Source organism: Culex pipiens, chromosome 2 (assembly GCF_016801865.2).
Source record: "Culex pipiens pallens isolate TS chromosome 2, TS_CPP_V2, whole genome shotgun sequence".
Classification (NCBI taxonomy): Eukaryota; Metazoa; Arthropoda; class Insecta; order Diptera; family Culicidae; genus Culex; species Culex pipiens.
Window position 1 is genome coordinate 57800031 of NC_068938.1, and position 27835 is coordinate 57827865.

Here is a 27835-nt window from a genome sequence, read left to right on the forward strand (position 1 = left end):
CCAGGCAATATAAAGGAAAAATTACTGTTCTATGTTGGTCGATCTGAAGAGCCACTTATGATTTTTTTGTATGGATTAAAAAGTAAACAGCCTTCAAGGTTACTGTTTTTGAGACGTGTAACAATTAATTTCATCGAATTTTACGCATTCTATTAACCAGTTATACTAAAACAGTGAACTTTTTAAAAATATTCTGAAAATGCTTCAATTTTTAGGAGTTTTTGGAGCCTGCAATGATTCAAGGGAAAAAATAATGCAACAAATGATGGTAATTGACTCTAACAGATGCCCTGATATGACTTTTAACAGTATAGAGCCGTTGGGCCCTCTTTAGAGCCATCGTCAAAGGTTTTAAGTTATTAATTTATTTAGACCGAATCACTCAAGATGATAACCCAAATGGCATTTTTCTCTAAAATGACTGATTCTATCAAAATTTATGAACTTTTTCGATTGGGCGTATTTAAGAGGGATTTCTAACGATGCTTTTGGCACAGGGTTGGATATTTTAAACTGTATCGTTTTTAAGATAAAAGGTATAAAATTAGGGTAAATTTTGTACCAAAAATACATCCATTATTGTAGCCCACCAAAACCCAATTTTGGCGAACCACAAAAAAACTGTCAAGAAAATATCTTCAAAACATACTAAACTAACAAAACATACTTTGATACAAAAAAAATCAGTTTGATAAATACATTTTCGAATTGAACCACTTTTCTGTGAAAAAAAGCACATGTCGCATTTTTTTATGGGCCATACTGTAGTTAAAATCAAGACAAATAAAACTAAATAAGGTTTAATGAACTGAAATTTGATTTAATTTAGTTAAACTCAGTTAAATTTGGTAAAATTTTGGTAAAATTTTGTAAAATTTGGTAAAATTTGGTAAAATTTGGTAAAATTTCGTAAAATTTAGTAAAATCATGTAAAATTATGTAAAATTTGATAAAATTTGCTTAATTTGGTAAAATTTGATAAGGTAAATTTTGTTAGATGTAGATATAATTACTTAAATATAGTTGAAACTAGCCAATCAAGCAAACAGTAGAACAATATAAGATAAAACTAACTGAATTTAGTTACATGTAAAAACGAGTTTAATTTAGTAAAATTTGATTTAATTTCGGTGAATATAGTTAAATTTAGTTAAGATCAGTCTTATTTAAAAAAAAATATCCAAAAATTTGTTGAAATAGTCTAAAAACTTGCTGGGCTAACCATAAAACTTCCTTGAATACCTTAAACAAATAGCTAACAGACTCTCTTAAAACAGTTTTTGAGACTGACAGCATTTTTCTAGCTTGCAAATTAGTATTATTTACTAATAATTTAGCTACATTTACCATTTTTGGGTCCAGGCTTTAGTTGTCAAAATCAGGATTTTTTTTAAAGATTTCTTACTTAAAAAAGGTGGTTGAAAAAACAACTAGCTTTTTTGGATTTTTAAGGCCATTGCAAATGTTTTTCAAAGTTAATGTCGTAAATTTTCGTCAATAATTTTGGAAACTTATGTTTGCAAAACTACTGGATAGGTGTAAAATGCATTTCAAAACACTTTTTTCATTCAAATGTTAAAAGCGTGGCCTGTAATTTCAATTTGGACTTTGGTCAGAGTCTAGGGACATAAACTTCAAAAAATATTTGCAACGGCCTACCTAAATTTTTGTAAGATTCACGTCAAACCTTCTTTCCGTGTAGTTAGTTTTATTATAAAATATTTGTACAGTTTTGTATATCACAACTCACAAAGTAAGTGGTTTCATAGCATTAAACATGTTTTGCTCTGAAAAATACATAAATTTACTAAAACTGTTTATATAACTTCGAAGAAAAAAGTAGATTGTGACGTCAACCATAAACCAATCAAATAGCTTTATGAAAAAGCTCTCAGTTGCTTTCACCCGGTTTTATTTTATATTTGTTTTCCAATCACGATATTGATCTTTGCACATTTCATTTCCAAGCTAACACAAAAAAAACGAACAGCTTCCACCAAATACCATAAATCCACCCATATTCATAAAGTTGCATCATCACAACGCTCTACCGAATGGGAATAAAATCTTTCTTCCATCAACTCTTTTTTCTTTTTTGCTCATGAGCCTTCCAGCGCTGAAATGGCGGTAATAAATGTTCATGTTCAAGCTCGGGGAAAGCTCTCCCATCCCACGGAACCACCACACGGAATTCAGCTTTGACTTGACAGCTGCGTTGCGCGCACTTTTCCACATTTTCTTTCCCGTTTGGAAAACGTCATGGTGGAAATTTTCTTCACTCACTCGCGCGCCAGTCCCGAAAATGGATTGCTCTCTCGACGGCGACGAAAAACACGGTCGTAAATAATTCTTCTCTGACAGTACCCATTTGCTCCCCTTCTATTTCCCCCCCTCCTTTGACCCCATGTTGCAGTTAGAACTGGAGCTTGTTTGAATAAAGCTTTTTGCTTTCGAAATAAAAGAAAGAAAAAGTTGATTTGTTTGCGAACAAAGTTTAGTTGATTGGCTAAGCTCAGGCTTGAAAGGATTAGAACCGCACCAACAGGACAGGTCGACACAGTCATTTTTTTTACATTGAACCTTTTTTTTTTTTGCTGCAAAATATAACGAAATAATTTAGCGCAAGAGCAAGTGCTCCCAATTTGCTACGCCACGGATGTGGATCCCGGTGCAATTTTTTTTGTCTCTGGCGGGAACAAAAGCTCACCTCGGAAGCTTTGATATTTTATTTTCTCAATGTTTCCGTTTCTTTAAAATGCGACTCTGTGTGTGTGTTGGTGTGAATGTGTGCAAGCCAAATGAAGAAAAACGGAAACACACTGACGACGAGGACTCTTTTGGTAACAGTTGTTGAACTGCTGCCTTTTTTCTGTGTTCTTCAGAGGTTCTTTGTATTGGTTTGGTATGGTTTCCAGGATTGTTTTAATGACAATTTTTTTTTTAATTAGTAGTAGTATACCCTTTCGCAGCCCATTTCAACTATTCCAGAGTAATGAATAGCGCAAATTATGGTGAGCAAGCAACTCTCCATTGTTGATGTATCAGAATATTTTATTTGAATAGCGGGAAACTGCAAAAATGATGAGAATAGGTTGAGGAAAATTGGTAAATTTCCCCTATATTGTTTTTTTTATAGAATTGATGGGCTACATATTTCATGCTGTAATATTACATATAAATTCATACAATATTGTAAAATTTGTTTTACACCCAGGCCTTTTACACGCAGCTGGATAACTACTAACTATTGGACAGTTTTGATGCCTGAAATGTTTTTCATCGCATCGCCTTTTATATTTTGTAAATTAACTTCTTTTAATGTGTAATTTTACTTTTCAAAATTTTAATTGTTGTAAATTGACATCGTAAATTGAGGTAAACATACACAGAAAAAAGCTTCTTGATGAATCATGTAACCAGAAGGATTCATGATGAACAATGTCAATTTTAATAAATTACATGGAAATTCGAATAACCAAATCATATTAAAAAATCACAATTTACATGTGATTTTCCAGAATGTATTGAATAACAACTTTATATTGGAACAATTCTCTAGAAATTCGCAAATCCACTGTTTCTTCATTCGAGTCTCCATAAATTTTGAAGTTGTCCATTAGGCCGTCCAAAAAAATGAAATGTTGTCAAATCTTTGGTGCTCACCCCTGGAATGATAGATTAGGATGTCAGGAACAATGTTTTCATACAACAAAAAATTCCCAACAATGGTTTACAACTCGCGCGCGGAGCTTGAATGAAAAAAGTGCATTTTGAGAGTATTTTCAAAAAAGCTTGTGTTTGAGCAAAGCAGGGCTAAAAAATTTCAAAAAAAAAATTTGTGGCCGAAACTAATGCATTCAGCTTATAGGAAATTTTACGGAGATCATTTTGCTTTTTTTGACATTCAATTTATGTCCACGCAAAGCCGAGATATTGGCATTTTAGTGAACAAAAAGTGACGAATTTTCAAAATTCTTAGTATATGAGCGTTTTTAGCATAAAACATGGGCTACTATGATTACAAACGAGAAGGCAGGTATTTTGGATATGTTTATTTTTGCTCGCTCAAAAAAGATAATTGTTAATAACATTTCATGAAAAAACATGAGATTTTCTCACAATGTGACGAAAACGACATATTTATAAGGACTGCTCTGTGATCCTTTCGATGTAAACGGGTAACAATTTTTGAACAAAAAGTTATTTTTTATAATTGAACATGTTTCATTCGAATGTACCGACATGCAAAAAAAGTCACGTTTACAGCTTGGAGATATTAAATTAATTTTGATTTATGATTATTTTTCGTTTACGTCACATTGTGTGAAAATCTCATGTTTTTTCATGAAATGTTTTTAACAAATATCGTTTTTGAGCGAACAAAATAAAAATATCCAAAATATATGCCTTCCCGATTGTAATCATAGTAGCCAATGTGTTATGCTAAAAACGCTTATATACAAAAAAATTATGAAAATTCGTCACTTTTTTCATTAAAATGCAAATATCTCGGCTTCACGTAGACATAAATTAAATGTTGAAAAAAGCAAAATGATCTTCGTAAAATTTCCTATAAGCTAAATGCAATAGTCTGCAAATGTTTTTGGCTTGTTTTGTGGAGTGATTTTTGAAACCTTTTCAGCTAAAAATACATTTTTTTCTCCCTAAAACGCCCTGCCATGAAAAAACACAGTTTTTTTTTTGGACTATGTCTGTACAGGAATTTGTTCAGAGGACATTAAACTATAACTTGAAGCCCAAGGCGTCCAAATTTGAATGACTTTAGTATGATTGTTACGTGCATTTCTGAAAAATACTCGAAAAATGCACTTTTTTCATTCAAGCTCCCCGAGCAGGGGTAAATAACACGGGAATACCATATTTTGGTATTACTTGGCATAATAACAAATACCAAAATGTGCCCTTGGTTGCCCAGTAATAGATGGTATAATACCATGAAATCATACCAAAAAACTGTATGGGGAAGACCAAAGCAATACCAAAACGTGCCATTCCAAGGGCAAATGAATACCAGACAAAAAACAACTTTACGGGTAAATACAAATCTCATTGGACAAAAAACAATAAGAATTATCTATAGGATTCCAGCTGGAATTCAATTTGGCTAATCGGATTGCAATGAGAAATGGGTAGAATTTTGATGCTATATTTAAATCCTTCGAACAGGCAGGAAAACGAAGTCTTGCTTGAAGAGCCAAAAAGTATCAGGTAAAGAAAACTAGAGGAATACTGGAATCGAACTCATGACAGGTAAGGTGCAGACACCATTTTAGCTACCCGTTTACCAACTGAGCTATCAACGCTTGTTGAAAACGAGCTGCTGCTGCATCAACATGTTTTAGCTGCAGGCAAAAATATCAGGAAATTCAAAGAAAGAGAAACAAACTAAACCAGAACGAGAAAGGCAGCGTGGCATTTTTCGTGGGATTTTCGAGGATGCATGATTCCAACTGAATAGGATTCAACACAAATCCAATATTAAAAGGATTTTAGAACGAAGTTCGAATACCACATGCATACCAACATTTTGGTATTGAAAGAGTTATTTTATCAAATTAACAAAGATTGACATTATTTTTTAAGTTTATTGATTATGACGAAAGGACACACAATGTTACGTAAAATCCATTATAAAATTTTATTTTTTTCACGTTAAACCTATTGTTGTCGTAAAGTTAATCGTCTAAATATATAAACGTTTTTCTTATCATTTTCAAATGTATCAGCATACTTTTAAGAATGTTAAACATCATTTAAATTAGATTTTTTTTATGAATCACCTTTATATTTAAATATTTTTATTTAAAATACCTTTACAATACCAATGTATGGTATTCCCTAATTTATAAAGTTCATTGAATGACTTTTTTAGACCAAAATAAAATAGTTGGCTTTAATTTGGAGTAGATTTGCGATTTTAAGTATGTAAGTAAGTAACAGTATGTCAAAATTCGACATTTTCTTAAAATTTTCCCAATAACAAAACAATACCATAATTTGGTATAATACTACAAATTGGTATTAACATACACTTTAGACATTTTTTCAAGGGCTCGCGAAAATCAAAATTTGGTATTGATACCATTGAATGGTATTATTTTGCATTTCCCTTGTTATTTACCCATGCTCGGGTCCACGAGCGAGTTGTAAACCATTTTTGGGAATTTTTTGTTGTATGAAAACATTGTTCCTGACATCCTAATCTATCATTCTAGGGGTGAGGATCAAAGATTTGACAACTTTACATTTTTTTGGGACGCCCTATTGTCCATAGAACAGTGCAATGAAAACACACCAAGTCGATCAGAAAATCCTTTTTCGAGGTACAAATGTTTTCATAGCCTTATTCTATGGATAGACTTCAAATTTGTATGGAGATTTGTATGAGAGCAATTCTAGCTCAAATCAGGAATTTTTCTTGTACTTTTGTACCCGACCCTTTCCGATTTCTATTAAACTTTGTAGACATGTTATCCTAAGCTTATATGAACCATTTTTGTGTATACAGCCATTCCACGTCAAACAGGAAGTCACCAAATCAAAAGTGCTCCAATTTGGCTCAAATTTGGAGTGGGGGTTCTTTGGCCCAAATAATAAGACCCGAATTTTTTTGTTTGGCGATTAGGGTGGTCCTATCTGAAATAGGGTGGTCCATAAAATTGCGTTTTTCGTAGATTTTCAAAAAATCATATCTCCGGAACGGCTGAACCAATTTTGGAGCGCTACAATTCAAAAGAAAGGTTATTAGTTGGGCTTTTAAGGAAAGATATGTTGAGGTCCAAAAAAACCAGCTGAATATTTGAAAAGGTCCTATGAAACTTTCATTTGCCGATTTGAAGGTCTCGGGACCAAAGAGCTACCAAAATTTTTGTAATTGAAAGACGCAACTTTTGGTACCCAGACATGTATATGTCCTCGCTGAAATTTTCAAGTTATTGCAGTTTTAGTGAAAAAAAAATAATTTTTGCCCGTTTTCGTCAATTTCCCATTTTTGCTCGAAAAACCCAGTTTTTATGTTAAAAAATCATATCTCCGAAACGTGTAAATGGATATTCGCAATTTTTTGATATGTTATGGGTAATTCTCTACCAACTCACACGAAATCGGGAAAAGTTGCCCCGACCCCTCTTCGATTTGCGTGAAACTTTGTCCTAAGGGGTAACTTTTGTCCCTGATCACGAATCCGAGGTCCGTTTTTTGATATCTCGTGACGGAGGGACGGTACGACCCCCTCCATTTTTGAACATGCGAAAAAAGAGGTGTTTTTCAATAATTTGCAGCCCGAAACGGTGATGAGATAGAAATTTGGTGTCAAAGGGACTTTTATGTAAAATTAGACGCCCGATTTGATGGCGTACTAAGAATTCCGAAAAAACGTATTTTTCATCGAAAAAAAACACTAAATTTTTTTAAAAAATTCTCCCATTTTCCGTTACTCGACTGTAAAAAAATTTGGAACATGTCATTTTATGGGAAATTTAATGTTCTTTTCGAATCTACATTGACCCAGAAGGGTCATTTTTTCATTTAGAACAAAATTTTTCATTTTAAAATTTCGTGTTTTTTCTAACTTTGCAGGGTTATTTTTTAGAGTGTAACAATGTTCTACAAAGTTGTAGAGCAGACAATTATAAAAAATTTGATATATAGACATAAGGGGTTTGCTTATAAACATCACGAGTTATCGCGATTTTACGAAAAAAAGTTTTGAAAAAGTTACATTTAGCGTTTCTCTTTGTTTCGTCGTCCGTGTCTGTCGCGGGTGACCATGAACGGCCATGATCGATGACGACCAACTTTTTCAAAACTTTTTTTCGTAAAATCGCGATAACTCGTGATGTTTATAAGCAAACCCCTTATGTCTATATATCAAATTTTTTATAATTGTCTGCTCTACAACTTTGTAGAACATTGTTACACTCTAAAAAATAACCCTGCAAAGTTAGAAAAAACACGAAATTTTAAAATGAAAAATTTTGTTCTAAATGAAAAAATGACCCTTCTGGGTCAATGTAGATTCGAAAAGAACATTAAATTTCCCATAAAATTACATGTTCCAAATTTTTTACAGTCGAGTAACGGAAAATGGGAGAATTTTTTAAAAAAATTTAGTGTTTTTTTTCGATGAAAAATACGTTTTTTCGGAATTCTGAGTACGCCATCAAATTGGGCGTCTAATTTTACATAAAAGTCCCTTTGACACCAAATTTCTATCTCATCACCGTTTCGGGCTGCAAATTATTGAAAAACACCTCTTTTTTCGCATGTTCAAAAATGGAAGGGGTCGTACCGTCCCTCCGTCACGAGATATCAAAAAACGGACCTCGGATTCGTGATCAGGGACAAAAGTTACCCCTTAGGACAAAGTTTCACGCAAATCGAAGAGGGGTCGGGGCAACTGCTGTGTGGGTTGGCGGAGAATTACCCTTATGTAAAATATTACAAGGAATCAGGGAAAAATATTTTCAGACATGGGCTCTTCGGTCCCGAGACCTTCAAATCGGCAAATGAAAGTTTCATAGGACCTTTTCAAATATTCAGCTAGTTTTTTTGGACCTCAACATATTTTTCCTTAAAATCCCAACTAATAACCTTTCTTTGGATTGTAGCGCTCCAAAATTGGTTCAGCCGTTCCGGAGATATGATTTTTTGAAAATTATGGTTTTTGCGAAAATCGACGAAAAACGCAATTTTATGGACCACCCTATCTTGGATAGGACCACCCTAATCGCCAAACAAAAAAATACGGGTCTTATTATTTGGGCCAAAGAACCCCCACTCACTTTTGATTTGGTGACTTCCTATTTGACGTGGAATGGCTGTATATATAGCCAGTTAAACTCGAGAATGACATCTGAGGAGGGCATAAGTTATTTAAATATTTTATATTTTATAATTTAAAAATTACTGTATCTCGACGCCGTTACATCGTATCAAAACGTGGTCAAAGATAAACTTGTAGGAAATTGGACGGGCTTTCTGAAAATATAAACTGAAAGAAAAAAATCACGCCATTTCAATAAGGTTTTTAAATGTTTAAGTTTAAAAATTAAATTCTAGGTTGATGTCACGTTCTTTTACATTCAAAATTTTTGAGGAAATGGTTAAAGATGTTACAAAAAGACTTACAAAAAATGGAGCATGGTATGTCTCTCCTTTAAAAATACAAAAATCATTTACTAAAACTGTTTTTTAGAAATCTGCTCTAAAAGTATTTTTTTTTGGGAATCGATTTTCCAGACAATTTTACATAAAAGTCACCATATTGACAATTGTCCTATGTCCAATTCTTGTTAAGATAAAGCGGTTTTAAAAATAAAAATGTTGTTAAAAATAGGGTTTTTTGTGGTTTTTGGCGATTTCTATATGACAGACTTGATTTTCCAGTCTAGTAAATATTTCTACCGGAAAGCTCGTCCAATTTCCCATATGTTTGGTCGGAAGAATCAGAAGGAAAAACAATATATAACTTCCAAATTTCAATTAAAAATTAAGTCTAATCAACTGAAAAACAGTCTAAAATGCAAATGATGATTGCAAAAATAAACTAGATAGGATCTTAAAACACTTTTTTTTTATTAAAATGTTTAAACCATGGCTTGTGGCTTCTGAGAAGTTTTAAGCCTAATTTGTATGGAGACTTTTATTGACAAACTAATGATTTCAAATGTCTGCTTTGGTCATAGAAAACGTACATGCAAAGTTTCATCCAAAAACTACAAAAAAATACAAAAAAATAACGTTCCCCTTTTCAGTTTTTGCTTTTCACTTTCCACTTATCGCTTATCATTTTTCACTTCTAAACAAAAGATTCGTTAATTTAATTGCGTTTTTTATTGCAGTGTTATAAAATGTATGCTAGCTAAATTTTGACTCTGCCTCTGGCTAAACTTCAACATTTTACTGTTTTTCACAATTTATTATTCTCATTATAATTTGGCAGTTCAACAAAACTATAATAATTGATTTAACATTCACAAAAATCAATCCTAACTTGAAGTTTAGTTAACCCTGACCCTGCACCAGCTGCTTGAATCGGTGCAATTTTCCCATTTTCCGCTTCCGTGATTTTCCCTTTTCTGGTGGAGTTTTATGTCGTGAACTTTAACGTCGTCGTCTTTAGCGTCCTTTTTTCCCCCACACCGCGAATCTTGGGAGATTTTTATTTCTTGCAAGGAATCTTTTTTTTTTTTCACCCCCTTCCCATTAGTGTACGACGTTGCTGGGAAGCTTCCGGTTTCCGTCGCTCCTTTTTGGGAAAGCTCGCTGCACTCCGTGGGTGCAGTTGCATCTGGTTGCATTCCGGTAGTTTCACTTTTCCGTGCTCTCTTTTTGTTGTTTTTGGTTCAATTTATTTTTGCCCTGAAGAATGAAAATCCTCCTGGTTTGGGACTAACGATGCCGTCGTCAATTTGCGAGGATGACACGAGGGACAACAAAAAAGAGGAGCCATCCTCAAGTTCCCAGGAGAGAATAGACAGTGAAGAGAAACAGTCAGAGCGACTGAAAGAGAGCAGCGGAAATGTTGCTGACAATTTTAGAAGGAAAACCAATTAATTTTTTATGTGCGAAAATGAACGAAAGCGTGATGCGATGACACATAATTTACAAAGTTTTGCTTGTTTTGGGCCAGAGGGTATTCGAAGGGGCAAATTCCAAAGCAATAAATTAGACATGGCAGCGGGTTGTTTTTATTCCGCATAATCAAACGATAAATGTTCAATGATCATTTGTTATGCTCGCCGCACCATGTCCAGCTAAATTAACAGGAAAAGTCATGTTTTTATTCAATGTTAAACATGAAATAAAAACAAAATTAGATTAATTTTGAATATGTTTTGCTTTGAATAAACTCAAATTATGATTGAAATAATGGGGTTTTTAAGTAATCTTCTTGTTAAATTCAAACATAACCAATAACATCTAACTAAACTTTCTGATGACATATCTTCCAATGCCACCGATCCGACCATCGCGTGTCGTCGATCGGGTTGTCGCCACCGAGTCTCGAAAAACGTCGTGGGTGAGAGTGCTTCTCGTACCAAGCCAAGGCTAAAGTACCGAAAATGTTCCAGGACATACCCGACAGTCTGTCTGTGCCATCACCAGGGTTAGGTTACGTAGACAGCTATCGTCGCACTGACACGACATCGCAGAAGATACGCGTTAAGGTTTTCTGGGACGACAGGCAAACGCCAAAAAATCAACCATTATCAGTGACTGGGTTTTCGGCTTTTACTCCGTTTGTGTGGTGAGACATCTGTGAACGTTAAAGTCTCTTGGCACAACTTGCTCATTGAAAAAAAAAATCAAAGCAAATCATTTCTAACGCTACACATATGCAGAGCTCTCCACTATTTCTTCAAAAAAAAAAAAAAAAAGTACATCAAGAAATGCCCCAAGGGAGCATTAATTTGTCAAAATGCGTTAGTGCTGAGACATCCTGACTGGGATAGGTATTGCTACCAGCAGAGGGTATCGAAACTAGATCTACAAGACGAAAGTGGAGGAACAAAATGTCCTTCATCAATCCACCTGCTAGATCTTTTTATCTGTTTAGTAAAAAAATAAATAAAAATAAATAAATAAATTGTTCGCTCAACAGCATTGCCTTGGCGTTCTCGATTGCGAGATTCCTACTCGAAATAAGGTGTCCGAAGGCTTAATTGTTAAGGCAATTACAAACCACTTTTAACACCTGAGCTTCCATCCACCTCGGGATTCGAACTGACGATCTTTGGATTGTTAGTCCAACTGCCTACCAGCGACTCCACCGAGACAGGACCCAGGGAGACGACTCCTACACCTGGACTGAGCTAACGACCTAACCTCTAGGTTAGACCGGGGCCAACATTTAATTCCCCATCTGACGGAAGGCGTGATCAGACAAATCTCGTCTCGAAAAATGCCACCGGGACCTTCTGGGATCGAACCCAGGCTGACTGAGTGAGAGGCAACCACGCTTAACCCTACACCACGAGACCTGGTGTCCTGTTTAGTAAAAGGTACAGCAAAAATGAAGTGGATGCTTTACAATATTTTTCAATAGTTGTTTGAATAGCTTATATTAAAAATAAATTATAAACAGAACAAAAAAGAGCAATTCCTCACGATAACCAGATATAGAGGGGGCTTCCCTATGACCAAAGAAGCCATTTTGTATAATTGGTTTGGCCATACAAGTCTTCATATAATTTTGGCAGTTATTCAGAAAAAAAAATAGTTGCACTTTTGAATATAATAATCATTTTTTTAATTCTGTTTAAATCACTAATGGTTTAGTTCCAAAATAAAAATAAATATGTTTTTTTTTAATTTGTTAATATGTTTTAGTGGACAAAACACCATTTTTAAAGCCTTTAAAAGAATGTAGCCCAGTAATCAGTTTTTAAGGAATAAGAAATTTAATAAAGAAAGGAAAAAGTACTGTTATACAGTTCGTATGAGGTTGGTCGCTTCTTGTAATTTAAATTTGTTTTGTGGTGTGATTTGCGTCCGATTTTCAAAGTCAAACAAATTAAAGTATCGTGAAATTTTTCGAGCTTTTGAATAAAAAGATTTTTATAATTTTTTGGTTAATCCTAACATTTGATATGGTTTAAATGTTAGGTTTGATTTGAAAATTTTGAAAACATTTTGAATCAAAAAAAAAAAAAAAATTTCACTATGCTTTCATTTTTCACTTTTTTCGAAATTTTTCAAAATTCATGATTTTTTTTTTAGAAATTGGCAACTCTGTCAAATGAATTTTGACCAACTTCTGCTATTGATCAAATGGCATTTTTTGTCATCAAAAACATGTTCAAATATTGCTGTTTAAAAATATATTTGCGCAATCAATTTTTATTGGGTGAAAAGTCGAATTTGAAAAATGATTTTTTAAAGAGAGTAACTATTTTTTCTGAGATCCCTAAGCAACACTTACAACTTTGCCGAAGACACAAAATCGATCAGAAAATCAGAAAGTTGAATATGTTTTAACTATTTCTGTAAGGACAGCTGCCAAAATTGTATGGAGACTTGTATGGATGCAAAATATCTCCTTTGGTCATTGAGATTGTGTACATACATATTTCATTTAAATAAAATAAATATACTCAAAGAAATAATGAAATTTGCTAATTCTTGAGAGATTTGCTAAAAAAAATGTTTTTTAAGTGACATCCAAACATAACTCAACTTTCGATTTTATTGGGAGCATAAGTCTTGGAGCGATATTTTTGAAACTGTTGGTCCGAATTTCAACTTCAAAAAAATGAATCATTCATGATATTTTCTGAAAGCTTAAATTTTTTAGTTGTTTTTTAATGAATACTATATCGTTTTATAACGCCATTTCAAAATGTTCAACTTGATTTTTTTTAACACTTAATTTTTTTTTGAAAGGATTGCAAAATTTGACAGGTACTTCATTTTTACACTGAAAGTCGTCGTATAATTTCTGAGATAATGACTTTTCAAAATTATGTTATATTTAGGAAATACATACATGTTTTTTTTTTTGTTTTTCTTATTTTGAGTGGCTGTATCTCAAGAACATAAAGACCAATCTATAATGTTTCTAAGACAAATTTATAGGTAATTTGATCTTTTTAAAAAAATGTTTCATTAAATGAGCACTTTTAAATCAAAAATGGATATTTTTTTCATGTAGCTTGAATTTAATGTATCATTAAAAAAAAGTTTAGTATTTTTTGTTGAAAATTTGATTTATCATAAAAAATTATGTATTTCAACATCTTTGTAGTTGAAGTAATTTTCTTCTCTTAATTTTAACAAGAAATAATGATAGTTTCTACAGAAACCTCAATTTTTTCGATTTATTTAAAAAAGTATAACTGAACAGGCAAACTAGAAACAGCTTCATTTTTCTTCAAATATTTAAAATAATGTATGCATTAGGTACCGTAAAACGGGATGACTTTGATAGCCGGGATGACTTTAATAGGTTTTAGATTTTCCGCTACATTAAGAGTACAAATAAATACGTACGGAATGGTATGAAATCAATACTTCAAGAATAAGTTTTCATAAAAGTTTGAAAAATCTAAAATGTTAGTTAACTGTAATTAAAACAAAATGATTATAAATGGAATTATTTTAAAATTCTCAAATTGTTATGTTATCGAATCGGAAATCAGAATGCATTTTCGGATTCTTTGAGTTTTTTTCGACTAGGAGAAGGAAAATTAAGTTTGTAAAAAATAAATATTATGTGTTTATGAAACATTATTCAAAAAAATCTCTAAATTTACAGGCATTATCAGTAGAACCAACTTTCTATAAAATGTAAATACTTTTGATTCGTGCTTAGAAAAAAAACGAAGTTGACTTTATAGCTGTCGGCCACCATTGCTAGTACCAACCACTAGTGTCTTACTTCGCCGCCCTGGGCTCCTAGGTGTATGAAAGTATGGCACGGAGCGACGGCGCCGAATACCCATATTTACACAAAGAATTTTAGAGCGCCCGCCGCGGGATTCGAAACAGCGACCTCCGGATTGTGAGTCCAATGCGCTGTCCGATTGATCCACACGGGCGGGACTCATGCTTAGAATTCAGTTTAAAATGCAATATATCGGTAATCTATATTTATAAAAAATTTCGACGATTTTGTTCGAACGCGAATCAATTCAACACGGAACGTCGGATCGAGGTGATCTTTGTTGCGTTGGGTTCGTATAAGCCCAAGGAAGGTTCTTACGCCAAAAAGTTACAACTTTGGCCACTCTGGAACCGATCCCGGAAAATCTGCAGATTGTATGGGAAAAGTTACGTAAAATCAAATTTTGATCAAAGGAGGCTGAATAAGCAAACAAGCTAAAAACGTCAACAAACGAAAAAAGGCAGAACGAAGTTTGTCGGGTAAGGCTTGTTTTATATACAAAACTAGAATTTCAGTTAAATTTAGACTTTTTAACAATTTTACCTTATGTTTTTGGTATTTTGTTAAATCTTATTCACTTGGTTAACTAAATATGAACATTGATTTTTTTTTTCTTGAAAACTAAAACTTGAACACCCTAAATCTGATTTTACAAGGAAAACTAGGTAGTCTTAAGTCAACCCGGAATTCAATATAAGAATTTTCAACGCAACTATTTTTTAAACACTATTCAAAAACCTTTTTTTTTTGAATAGTGCTTGGACCTTGTGTAGCCTACCCCAGTACATGTTTCAAAAATAATTATCATGTGACAATCCTTACCGGCTGGAAAATGTTCCAAAAATAATTTAAATCATATCAATGTCACACCGGTTTACGGTACCTCATTCCTGATTTCTTAAAAAGTAAAAATAAACACTTAAAAATAAGTTCTGTTTTGAATGAATCAAAAATATTATGAATGAACATGCAAAAAATTCAGAATTCCGGATGATTTTCTAATTTTTGGATTGATTTTGATATTGTCACAAATTCAAAAATCTCTCCCGGAACACAAAAGTAAAACCAACCTAATTCGGTTGACACCATATCTTACGGTATCAGTCGCGACAAACCGATTCTCCGGTCTGACATTTGGAGCCATCCATGACACTGGTAGGGCGCGACGATTTTGTTCAACGCCAGTAGCCAGTCCGATAAGAAATAAATTGCCACGGCTTTGTTGCTTCCCGCCCGGGCCGATAAACAACCTAGATAAGGATTTTGCTCTCGTTTCGTAAAGATTTTTCCTGCGTTTAATGGCCGGTTAATGGTGTCTGGTTTGCTAATGGTTAGGGGGAGGCTTCTTAAAATGCTTTAATTGGAAAATATGCAATATTCCTGGAAATTTATTTTTGTACATTAAAGTGTGGTTTTAACAAAATCTTTTCAAGTGTTAAAATTGATAATTTACGACCTTTTACATTGTTACGTTCAATTTCAAAAGATGCGCATTAAGAAAGTGACATTCACGGCCATCACGATAATTTCCCGGGAATCGCGGCTTTCAGGTTTTATTGGGAAACTTTTGCGGGAGTTGTTTGCAATTGTTTTAGCGGGTACTTTCGGAGTGGTTTCACGCAATTTGCGTACTTCTTTGTCAAAGTTTGTTGTTTGTGTCTGTTCTGGTGACAGTCTTTAAGATTGTTTGGAGATTGTTGGGTTTGGGGAAACTTTGCCATTAATCAACTTGAATATTATAACTTTATTAATTTGAGAGAGTAATTTTAGAGAATGATGCTTAACAAAAGTTAAATCAAGTAAATTGCAATCCTTGAGAATGCCACTAAACTAACCACAGTGAAAAGATGAAAAAACTAATAACAAGGGGGAAAACGAAAATATTTTTCCAACCAAAAACCACAGCCAATCACTGCCCGCTGGGAATGTCATTAAGTTTCCTCCGGTTACAACCCCACTGTTATTATTATTATTTCTTTTTCCAACCCAAACCATCATAACCACCCCCTCCCCGCTTTCTCCCACCACATGCAAATAGTTGCTGCTGATCGCATAAAAGAATCCACGATTCGTCCCACTTCCGGTCGATTTAAATTGCCACCACAGTTGGTGAGAAAGGAGGGGGAGGGGGGACCACCGGAAAAGTCGAGGTCATTTCTCCTTTTTCTCACTTTTCTCGTCATCATCTGGCAGAAAAGCATTTGATGGTGGAGGAAAAACAGCGAGCAGCAAAAATTCATTATGAACAACTGTCAGCTTGAGCGGAGACTGCGGGCACGGTGGGTCTAAAGTTGTTTTTATCATAATTTGTTTTTATGAAAAAAAAAATCTTAAAGTATGATGATGTTTTATTTTTTAATTATGTAAATGTCAACTAAAAAAAATATATTGAAAAAAACTCAAAAATATTCCTCAAAAAATTAACCACCGTGTAGCAACACACACAAAAAAAATCTTAACGTTGAAGTGGATGCGGAAAACGGTTGGAGCCCGGGCAGGAAGGATGCGATGATGGAATATTTTCATTTATTATGTTGACAAATGGGTGGAATTTTTTATTTATTTCTTATCATTTACTCTCGGGCGCAGGGATTCTGGGTTTTGTCACTGTTTCGTTTCTTTTTTTTTCAGGGTTGCTTCCTTTTCTGCTCATTTACTGCGTGATGAAATTTTCTGCAAATATTGGACGGGAAATGGGTGTCAACATCGTTTTTTTTTTTTCGTTGTTGGATGAAGGATAGGGGCGGGTTTGAATTGCCTTTTTTGCGATTATTTGGGTGTTGTTGATCTAATGTTCGCTGCTGATCATTTTATTTGTTTATTACATCAGTAGACCTTTCAAACGTATCTAAATGGAACATCTATTTGATAATCAAAGTTATACAAGCTTTGAGAACTGATTCATCGGTGGATTTTAAGTTTGTTTTATTTTTTTCATAACTGTTAATAATTTGCATATGGCTGGAGAAAACGAGTTTTTCAACGAGTTGAATACAAAATATTTTGCCATTCCGGAAACCACAATTTGAATTGGATTTTTTTTTTTTCAGAAATTCGTATGTTTTTCCGATGGAATATTAAACATTTTCCTATTTCTTTTTCTTCAAAACCACTGTATCTCAGCAACCAAAGGTCCAATCTACAATAACTCTTAGACATTTTTATAGTAAATTTCTGAATATGAACTTTAAAAAATATATTTTCAGAAATGGTAACTCATGGTCACTGTTTTCGAAAATTGAAAAACTTCAAATATTTCACTGAAATCTAACTTTCGGTGGCTATATAGTATCCAAACAAGGTACTTTATGAAAAATCTGTTGAACACATTTCGCTTGCAAATTCAAATTTACATAAAAAAAATTATGTATAAAATTTAGATTTTTTCCAAACATCTCTATTTTTCAAAAAATTATTACTCGGCACCAACATTTTTAACCATATTTCTCCATGCCACAAAATTTGCGGGTTTTGGTCTCCTAAAACGTATCAAAATATCTAAAAAAAAAAAAAAAATATCAACCAAAATTGTTTGGAGACTTGTGTGGGTGAACCAAACAAAAAAAATATCACAAGTTTTATTCAGTTGTAAAAGAAAATGCATTGTTGCAATGTTCTATTTTAGATGTAACAAATACTTTAAAATGATTTAAGGAAAAGAAACGAAATAGTTTTCGAAATTATAGCAGCTAAGATTTTTTTTTTTTAATAAAACAACGGTACAAAATTGATAAAACATTGATAGAAAATTAATAGAAATTTATAAAAATTACAGAAAATTTATAGAATTTTTTTAGAAAATTGATAGATAATTTATAGAAAATTGATAGAAAATTGATAGAAAATTTAAAAAAAATGATATAAATTTGATAGAAAATTGATAGAAAATTGATAGAAAATTGATAGAAAATTGATAGAAAATTGTTAGAAAATTGATTGAAAATCGATAGAAAATCGAAAGAAAAGCGATAGAAAATCGAAAGAAAATTGATAGAAAATCGATAGAAAATCGATAGAAAATCGATAGAAAATCGATAGAAAATCGATAGAAAATCGATAGAAAATCGATAGAAAATCAATAGAAAATCGATAGAAAATCGATAGAAAATCGATAGAAAATCGATAGAAAATCGATAGAAAATCGATAGAAAATCGATAGCAAATCGATAGAAAATCGATAGAAAATCGATAGAAATTCGATAGAAAATCGATAGAAAATCGATAGAAAATCGATAGAAAATAGATAGAAAATCGATAGAAAATCGATAGAAAATCGATAGAAAATTGATAAAATTGATAAAATTGATAAAATTGATAAAATTGATAAAATTGATAAAATTGATAAAATTGATAAAATTGATAAAATTGATAAAATTGATAAAATTGATAAAATTGATAAAATTGATAAAATTGATAAAATTGATAAAATTGATAAAATTGATAAAATTGATAAAATTGATAAAAGTGATAACATTGATAAAATTGATAAAATTGATAAAATTGATAAAATTGATAAAATTGATAAAATTGATAAAATTGATAAAATTGATAAAATTGATAAAATTTATAAAATTCATAAAAATGATAAAATTGGTAAAATTAATAAAATTCATACAATTCATAAAATTCATAAAATTCATAAAATTCCTAAAATTCCTAAAATTCCTAAAATTCCTAAAATTCATAAAATTCATAAAATTCATAAAATTCATAAAATTCCTAAAATTTTTAAAATTCATAAAATTCATAAAATTCATAAAATTCCTGAAATTCCTAAAATTCCTAAAATTCATAAAATTCATAAAATTCCTAAAATTCATAAAATTCATAAAATTCATAAAATTCATAAAATTCATAAAATTCATAAAATTCATAAAATTGATAAAATTGATAAAATTGATAAAATTGATAAAATTGATAAAATTGATAAAATTGATAAAATTGATAAAATTGATAAAATTGATAAAATTGATAAAATTGATAAAATTGATAAAATTGATAAAATTGATAAAATTGATAAAATTGATAAAATTGATAAAATTGATAAAATTGATAAAATTGATAAAATTGATAAAATTGATAAAATTGATAAAATTGATAAAATTGATAAAATTGATAAAATTGATAAAATTGATAAAATTGATAAAATTGATAAAATTGATAAAATTGATAAAATTGATAAAATTGATAAAATTGATAAAATTGATAAAATTGATAAAATTGATAAAATTGATAAAATTGATAAAATTGATAAAATTGATAAAATTGATAAAATTGATAAAATTGATAAAATTGATAAAATTGATAAAATTGATAAAATTGATAAAATTGATAAAATTGATAAAATTGATAAAATTGATAAAATTGATAAAATTGATAAAATTGATAAAATTGATCAAATTGATAAAATTGAAAAAAATGATAAAATTGATAAAATTGATAAAATTGATAAAATTGATAAAATTGATAAAATTGATAAAATTGATAAAATTGATAAAATTGATAAAATTGATAAAATTGATAAAATTGATAAAATTGATAAAATTGATAAAATTGATAAAATTGATAAAATTGATAAAATTGATAAAATTGATAAAATTGATAAAATTGATAAAATTGATAAAATTGATAAAATTGATGAAATTGATAAAATTGATGAAATTGATAAAATTGATAACATTGAAAAAATTGATAAAATTGATAAAATTGATAAAATTGATAAAATTGATAAAATTGATAAAATTGATAAAATTGATAAAATTGATAAAATTGATAAAATTGATAAAATTGATAAAATTGATAAAATTGATAAAATTGATAAAATTGATAAAATTGATAAAATTGATCAAATTGATAAAATTGAAAAAAATGATAAAATTGATAAAATTGATAAAATTGATAAAATTGATAAAATTGATAAAATTGATAAAATTGATAAAATTGATAAAATTGATAAAATTGATAAAATTGATAAAATTGATAAAATTGATAAAATTGATAAAATTAATAAAATTGATAAAATTGATAAAATTGATAAAATTGATAAAATTGATAAAATTGATAAAATTGATAAAATTGATAAAATTGATAAAATTGATAAAATTGATAAAATTGATAAAATTGATAAAATTGATAAAATTGATAAAATTGATAAAATTGATAAAATTGATAAAATTGATAAAATTGATAAAATTGATAAAATTGATAAAATTGATAAAATTGATAAAATTGATAAAATTGATAAAATTGATAAAATTGATAAAATTGATAAAATTGATAAAATTGATAAAATTGATAAAATTGATAAAATTGATAAAATTGATAAAATTGATAAAATTGATAAAATTGATAAAATTTGATCGGCCGATGCCGAAGATTTCACCAAGATATTCGCAGTTTGAAGCAGTGTGCGCAACCCCACCCCTGCGCCACTGACAGAACGGCGCTGCCAACTTGACAGCAGAAAACAACGAGCAAGAAAGCGCGCGCAAAGGCAAGCAGCAAGGTGTGCGCGGCCATTCGCACGGAGGAACACAAAGAGGAAACAAGTCACTCTGTAAATAGATCGGAAATAGAGAAGTTTTGTTGTTTATTTGAAGTGCCGGGTGTTTTTCTTGTGTGCGAATCGGACGCTAGAAAATCTTGGGTGTTTACAGTCCGCTCAAGTCGAAGTAAGTTCCACCTCGCCTATAAACCGTTGCCAGTTGCCGCAACAAAATTGATAAAATTGATAAAATTGATAAAATTGATAAAATTGATAAAATTGATAAAATTGATAAAATTGATAAAATTGATCAAATTGATAAAATTGAAAAAATTGTAAAAAATGATAAAATTGAGAAAATTTATAAATTTGATAAAATTGATAAAATTGATAAAATTGATAAAATTGATAAAATTGATAAAATTGATAAAATTGATAAAATTGATAAAATTGATAAAATTGATAAAATTGATAAAATTGATAAAATTGATAAAATTGATAAAATTGATAAAATTGATAAAATTGATAAAATTGATAAAATTGATAAAATTGATAAAATTGATAAAATTGATAAAATTGATAAAATTGATAAAATTGATGAAATTGATAAAATTGATGAAATTGATAAAATTGATAACATTGAAAAAATTGATAAAATTGATAAAATTGATAAAATTGATAAAATTGATAAAATTGATAAAATTGATAAAATTGATAAAATTGATAAAATTGATAAAATTGATAAAATTGATAAAATTGATAAAATTGATAAAATTGATAAAATTGATAAAATTGATAAAATTGATAAAATTGATCAAATTGATAAAATTGAAAAAAATGATAAAATTGATAAAATTGATAAAATTGATAAAATTGATAAAATTGATAAAATTGATAAAATTGATAAAATTGATAAAATTGATAAAATTGATAAAATTGATAAAATTGATAAAATTGATAAAATTGATAAAATTGATAAAATTGATAAAATTGATAAAATTGATAAAATTGATAAAATTGATAAAATTGATAAACTTGATAAAATTGATAAAATTGATAAAATTGATAAAATTGATAAAATTGATAAAATTGATAAAATTGATAAAATTGATAAAATTGATAAAATTGATAAAATTGATAAAATTGATAAAATTGATAAAATTGATAAAATTGATAAAATTGATAAAATTGATAAAATTGATAAAATTGATAAAATTGATAAAATTGATAAAATTGATAAAATTGATAAAATTGATAAAATTGATAAAATTGATAAAATTTGATCGGCCGATGCCGAAGATTTCACCAAGATATTCGCAGTTTGAAGCAGTGTGCGCAACCCCACCCCTGCGCCACTGACAGAACGGCGCTGCCAACTTGACAGCAGAAAACAACGAGCAAGAAAGCGCGCGCAAAGGCAAGCAGCAAGGTGTGCGCGGCCATTCGCACGGAGGAACACAAAGAGGAAACAAGTCACTCTGTAAATAGATCGGAAATAGAGAAGTTTTGTTGTTTATTTGAAGTGCCGGGTGTTTTTCTTGTGTGCGAATCGGACGCTAGAAAATCTTGGGTGTTTACAGTCCGCTCAAGTCGAAGTAAGTTCCACCTCGCCTATAAACCGTTGCCAGTTGCCGCAACATTTGGTCCATTCGAACCGGACAGAGGACCCGAAAGTTCGCGAGTGAGCGGCGGACCAACCGGATGGTCGCCATTTTGAAAATCTCGATTCCGCAGAAGAAGAAATTTGGAGTCGCGATCAATTCAAACGCCTCGCGTGCCTCCGGATGAGGAAAAGCTTATCCTCCATCTCGCGATCGTCTCGAGTGCTCCGCGTGAAAACGTGTCGCGTGTCTGTGTTCTGCAAAACGTCAGATCGGAAGAGGGAAGATCAGCGAAACGCGTCGAGCGGAGCGAAGTGAGCCGGAAGTTGGTTACCGGCAGAAGAATAGAAGTGCGTTCGCTCGGCGAGGAGCAAGCAAACGATGCCATCTTGCCGCAGATAAAGTGCCAAACCGAGACCGGAAGTGATAGTTTTAGAAGGCGACTCCGTGGCCTGAAGAACGGCGGAAACAGTGGCGGCAAGAGCCCGCAAAAAAGCGAAAAGATGTTCGCGTAAAACCTGTGTGTGAGAGTGTGTGCGGTGAGCGTAGCGACGCCATTTTGTTTGGTTCCCAAGCGTGGAACATTCCAGTTCGCAGTACCGCTGCGAATTTGGCGGTCGCTCCAGCTGCACACGGTAGAAGAAGAAGCAGTGGAACGTGTCCGGCTGCAAGCGTCAGCGGGCCAGTTCCAGATCCAGCCGCGTCGAGGCCACAGCACCGACGGAAAGGGCCTGCTGCAAGCGTCAGCAGGAGAGTTCCGGGAGGGTGGCTGCGACGAAGAATCCCGAAGAAAAGTGTTTCGCTTAAGAGCAAGTGCGAAACCCCGAATAAAAAGTCCTGAAGTTGACCTGCTGCAAGAGCTAGCGAGGAAGGTTTCGGATACCGGTTGCGAAGCCGCAACTACCCGAGCAGAAAGTGTTTTGCTGATGTGCTGCCGCTGTCGTGTCGCCACGAGCGCGATCACGGCGGAACATTCAAATCTAGAGATCCCGAAACTAAACACCAGAAAAGATGAATCCCGCTGGACATCCGAGGTCCGCGAAGAGGTTGGCTAACAAGCGACGCCAGCTGAAGTTGAAGATCCTGCTACTCCAAGACCGACTTTCCACCCTTGAAGAAGACCAGCAAGTGCCATCCTTGCCAGAGTTCCGGGTGTTCGCGAAGAACATCGAGCGATTCTACGGTGAGTTTGATCGAGTGCTGCGAGAAATTGAGGAGTGCGACAGTTTCGCCGATGAGCGAGACGCCCATGACATGGAGTGTGCGACGATTGAGGGGCTACTGCAAGGAGTCAACAACAAGATTGTAGCCCTCAGTCTCGCACTGCTGTCCCAGCCCGTCCAAGACACTGAACAACAACAAGCCCAGCAGCAGTGTGCCGGTGAAGGCGATGTTCCGGAGAGAACCGACCCAGCTGCAGCTGATGCTAAGGTATGTGCCCCAATCCAACTCCTCTCGAGCCCATCCAACGCAACCACAGAGCGTTGCGACTCGTTGTGCACGCGGTGCAACGGTTGCCACTTGTGTACCGACTGCTTTGCACCCAGTAAAGTACCGCTCGGACAGAGTCACGAGACGAACTCCAACCTGAAAGCCAACCAAAGCATGCCAGAAAGATCCCTCCAACCGGAGAAACCCTCTGAAATGCATCACCAGATGCAACCGCCCGCCGAACCTGAAGTGATTCGACACGAAGTCTCGACAAGAGTTCGAGGCGACGTCGACATGTCCGGCGATTCGGACGTAACTCTTACGCAGCGGTCAGACGAGCGGATCCACGGTGACCTCGACGTTGGCTGGTGTCAGCCAGTGGAACTTGGTTCACTGCTACCAGCCGACGCAGAGCGAGAAGTCACCGAGTCCGATGACCCGCAAGCTGTTCCAAGGCCGGAGACAGCTAGACTGTTCGACGAAGAACTCGATATCACCACGAATCAGGCAGTGAAGGACGAGGAAGCTCGCTCACTGCAACCAGCCGAAGCCGACGAAGTGAACGACGAGGACCGTTCGCCTCCGATCAGTGCACAGCCCGTTTGCACATCACCAGCCGTCCAAGAGGACGCAGCCACAAAGCCAAGCCACAAGAGTGAGACGTACAGCTGCCAGCTATACAACGCCAACGTCGCACGATCAACCGATCGTGTCCGTGCAGCCAGAAAGTTTGCGGAGAAGCTGCTGCAGTCCGTGATCTTCACCAACAACGAGAAGCAGTCCCGTTTGGTTTGGGACCCGGGATTGCAGCTGAGCTCTGCCTCCCGCTCAATCATTCGACCAACCGAAGAACACCACCAGATGGCAGCAAGCTCGGGACGAAGCATGCGCATCTGGTCCGAGATCCTTAACCACCAACGAATTCCAGCGTGGCCAGCGGCCGATTCTCTTCTAGCGGGATTGATGTTAGAAGCCGAGCCTTCAACCCGGGGGGAGAATGATCGGCCGATGCCGAAGATTTCACCAAGATATTCGCAGTTTGAAGCAGTGTGCGCAACCCCACCCCTGCGCCACTGACAGAACGGCGCTGCCAACTTGACAGCAGAAAACAACGAGCAAGAAAGCGCGCGCAAAGGCAAGCAGCAAGGTGTGCGCGGCCATTCGCACGGAGGAACACAAAGAGGAAACAAGTCACTCTGTAAATAGATCGGAAATAGAGAAGTTTTGTTGTTTATTTGAAGTGCCGGGTGTTTTTCTTGTGTGCGAATCGGACGCTAGAAAATCTTGGGTGTTTACAGTCCGCTCAAGTCGAAGTAAGTTCCACCTCGCCTATAAACCGTTGCCAGTTGCCGCAACAAAATTGATAAAATTGATAAAATTGATAAAATTGATAAAATTGATAAAATTGATAAAATTGATAAAATTGATAAAATTGATCAAATTGATAAAATTGAAAAAATTGTAAAAAATGATAAAATTGAGAAAATTTATAAATTTGATAAAATTGATAAAATTGATAAAATTGATAAAATTGATAAAATTGATAAAATTGATAAAATTGATAAAATTGATAAAATTGATAAAATTGATAAAATTGATAAAATTGATAAAATTGATAAAATTGATAAAATTGATCAAATTGATAAAATTGAAAAAATTGTAAAAAATGATAAAATTGAGAAAATTTATAAATTTGATAAAATTGATAAAATTGATAAAATTGATAAAATTGATAAAATTGATAAAATTGATAAAATTGATAAAATTGATAAAATTGATAAAATTGATAAAATTGATAAAATTGATAAAATTGATAAAATTGATAAAATTGATAAAATTGATAAAATTGATAAAATTGATAAAATTGATAAAATTGATAAAATTGATAAAATTGATAAAATTGATAAAATTGATAAAATTGATAAAAATGATAAAATTGATAAAATTGATAAAATTGATAAAATTGATAAAATTGATAAAATTGATAAAATTGATAAAATTGATAAAATTGATAAAATTGATAAAATTGATAAAATTGATAAAATTGATAAAATTGATAAAATTGATAAAATTGATAAAATTGAAAAAATTGAAAAAAAATCATAAAATTGTAAAAATTCAAAAAAAATGATTCTGCTAGTTTGACGTGGGTTAGCAATTTAATTTGAATTTGGTAAAAATAAAGTTATTACTTTAACAATCAAACCTTTTCTTTAATTACAGCAAAATTGCTAAATTAATTTTTCATCACAAATCTTCAGAGACTGAAAGCATTCATCAAAAAACTATGAATCCTTCAATTTGAAAAAGTAAACTCACCTCCACCTCGATGCCACTGACGCCGCTGAACACCTTCATCGAGGGCGTCTCGCGGGGCACGTACCGGTAGAACTCCCGCCGGCCCTTGTACCACTTGATCGAGTACAGGCTCTCCTTGTCCTCCATCTCGTAGTTGCAGTACAGGTGCGCCGTGTCCCCCCTCCGGATCGCCGTCGGCACCGTCACGCGGACGTTCCGCAGTCCGAGGGATGTCTCTGAGAAGAAGAAGAAGAATTGTTTGGTTAAGGGTGGGTTTCAATCAACGCTACGACTTGACGAGGACGAGGATGGCTTCGGGGTGGCTGGAGATGATGGTATAACAGGTGTACATGGCCTTGTCAACTTTGTGATGATGTTTGCCAGCACACACACTAGACTTCGTTACAGTTAGGAGAGACTGCTGTCGACAAGGTAAACAGACCGTCGTTGGCGGAGAATGAAACATATCGCCAGAAGGCGGAGGAAATGTTACGGAAATGTGCTTGTATTCGATTTCTTGACATTTACTGAACATGATGTTCGTCGGTAGCTTACTGAGATTGATGTAAGTTCTAAAACCATTATTATAAATGAATTCAAAATGTAACTTTCCAAAGGACGTAACCTTGGGTGATTGACTTATCATAGTTCAGTTCTAGGACCAATGATAAACTCTTCTTGAAAAAATCGCATCAAATAACATCTCACTCATTGCAACAGTTTGCAAGAAATCCCATCATCTTTTATCATTATCCACCTAATGAATGTAATTTATCGCCCGACTTTCCCCTCATCTGTTTTGCAGCAGATGTGTTTATCAAAACCGCGCTCTCAAGCATCAGAGGGAAAAAGCACAATTCCACCCACAAATCTCAGCCAGTGCACTTCTTCGTAGTCGGAAAGCTCGCACTTAAGTCAGCGAGCTTCAGTTTCACGCTGAGCTTGCACTAATTAAGCCACTTGACGTAAAGCTGTACTTTCCACGGTGGAAAGCACAAAAACATCACGAGAGAGCATTGTTCCAACCCCCTTTTATTTTCCCCCTCCCTCCCAAGGGGAAATTCTTGTAACTGCTCAGCACTCAGGTCAGGAGGAAAATAACACGAAAAAAAGTGCTTTTATTTTGCAACCAACTTGCAGCAGCAGCAAAAATACATCAACTTTATAATCAATTTATCTTCCTTAATTCGCTTCACTCGTCGGCAACTGCCACCAGTCAAACCGGTTGAGGATAATTTCATCTGCTGCTGCTGCAACTGCTCTTATTTTTCGTGCTTCAACAGCCCCACTCCCGGAGGGATATCACGCGCTCTAGCTGTGCTGTGGCAACACTGCCACTCGTGGCGAGGAGCGAGCTTTTTCGGTGTCGAGTTCATTCTGCGGTGTGGTCCCTCGATGCAATTAATCTTACATTTCCGGGTTTTTGCTTCCCTCCCGGCCTTTGTCAACTTAAGCTCGTGCTTCTTCGCAGAATGTAGCTTGGCTGAGCAGAACTCATTTTGTGTGCACTTTTTTTTCCGCTGGAGAGCAGGGTTTCTAGAAAACTTTTACACATTCAATCATTTTTTCCATAAAACATAAGTTAGCAATAATGTATTTTTTTTTTATTTACTG

General features: G+C 33.4%; 1 protein-coding gene across 3 annotated transcripts in view; it reads right to left on the bottom strand.

The window, feature by feature from the left end:
• Positions 1-26754, bottom strand: part of LOC120421270 (uncharacterized) — a 69510-nt gene extending 42756 nt beyond the window's left edge. The window contains exons 1-2 of one of the 3 annotated variants that reach the window (XM_052708336.1): positions 26572-26754; positions 26243-26457 (exon numbers count right to left, since the gene is read on the bottom strand). In XM_052708336.1, coding sequence (XP_052564296.1) covers positions 26243-26368 — 126 coding nt within the window. In that variant the 5' untranslated portion in view covers positions 26369-26457; positions 26572-26754. Of the gene's footprint in view, positions 1-26242; positions 26458-26525 lie in introns of all 3 variants that reach the window. The other 2 variants (XM_052708335.1, XM_052708337.1) reach the window with 2 other exon arrangements.
• Positions 26755-27835: the final 1081 nt, after the last annotated feature.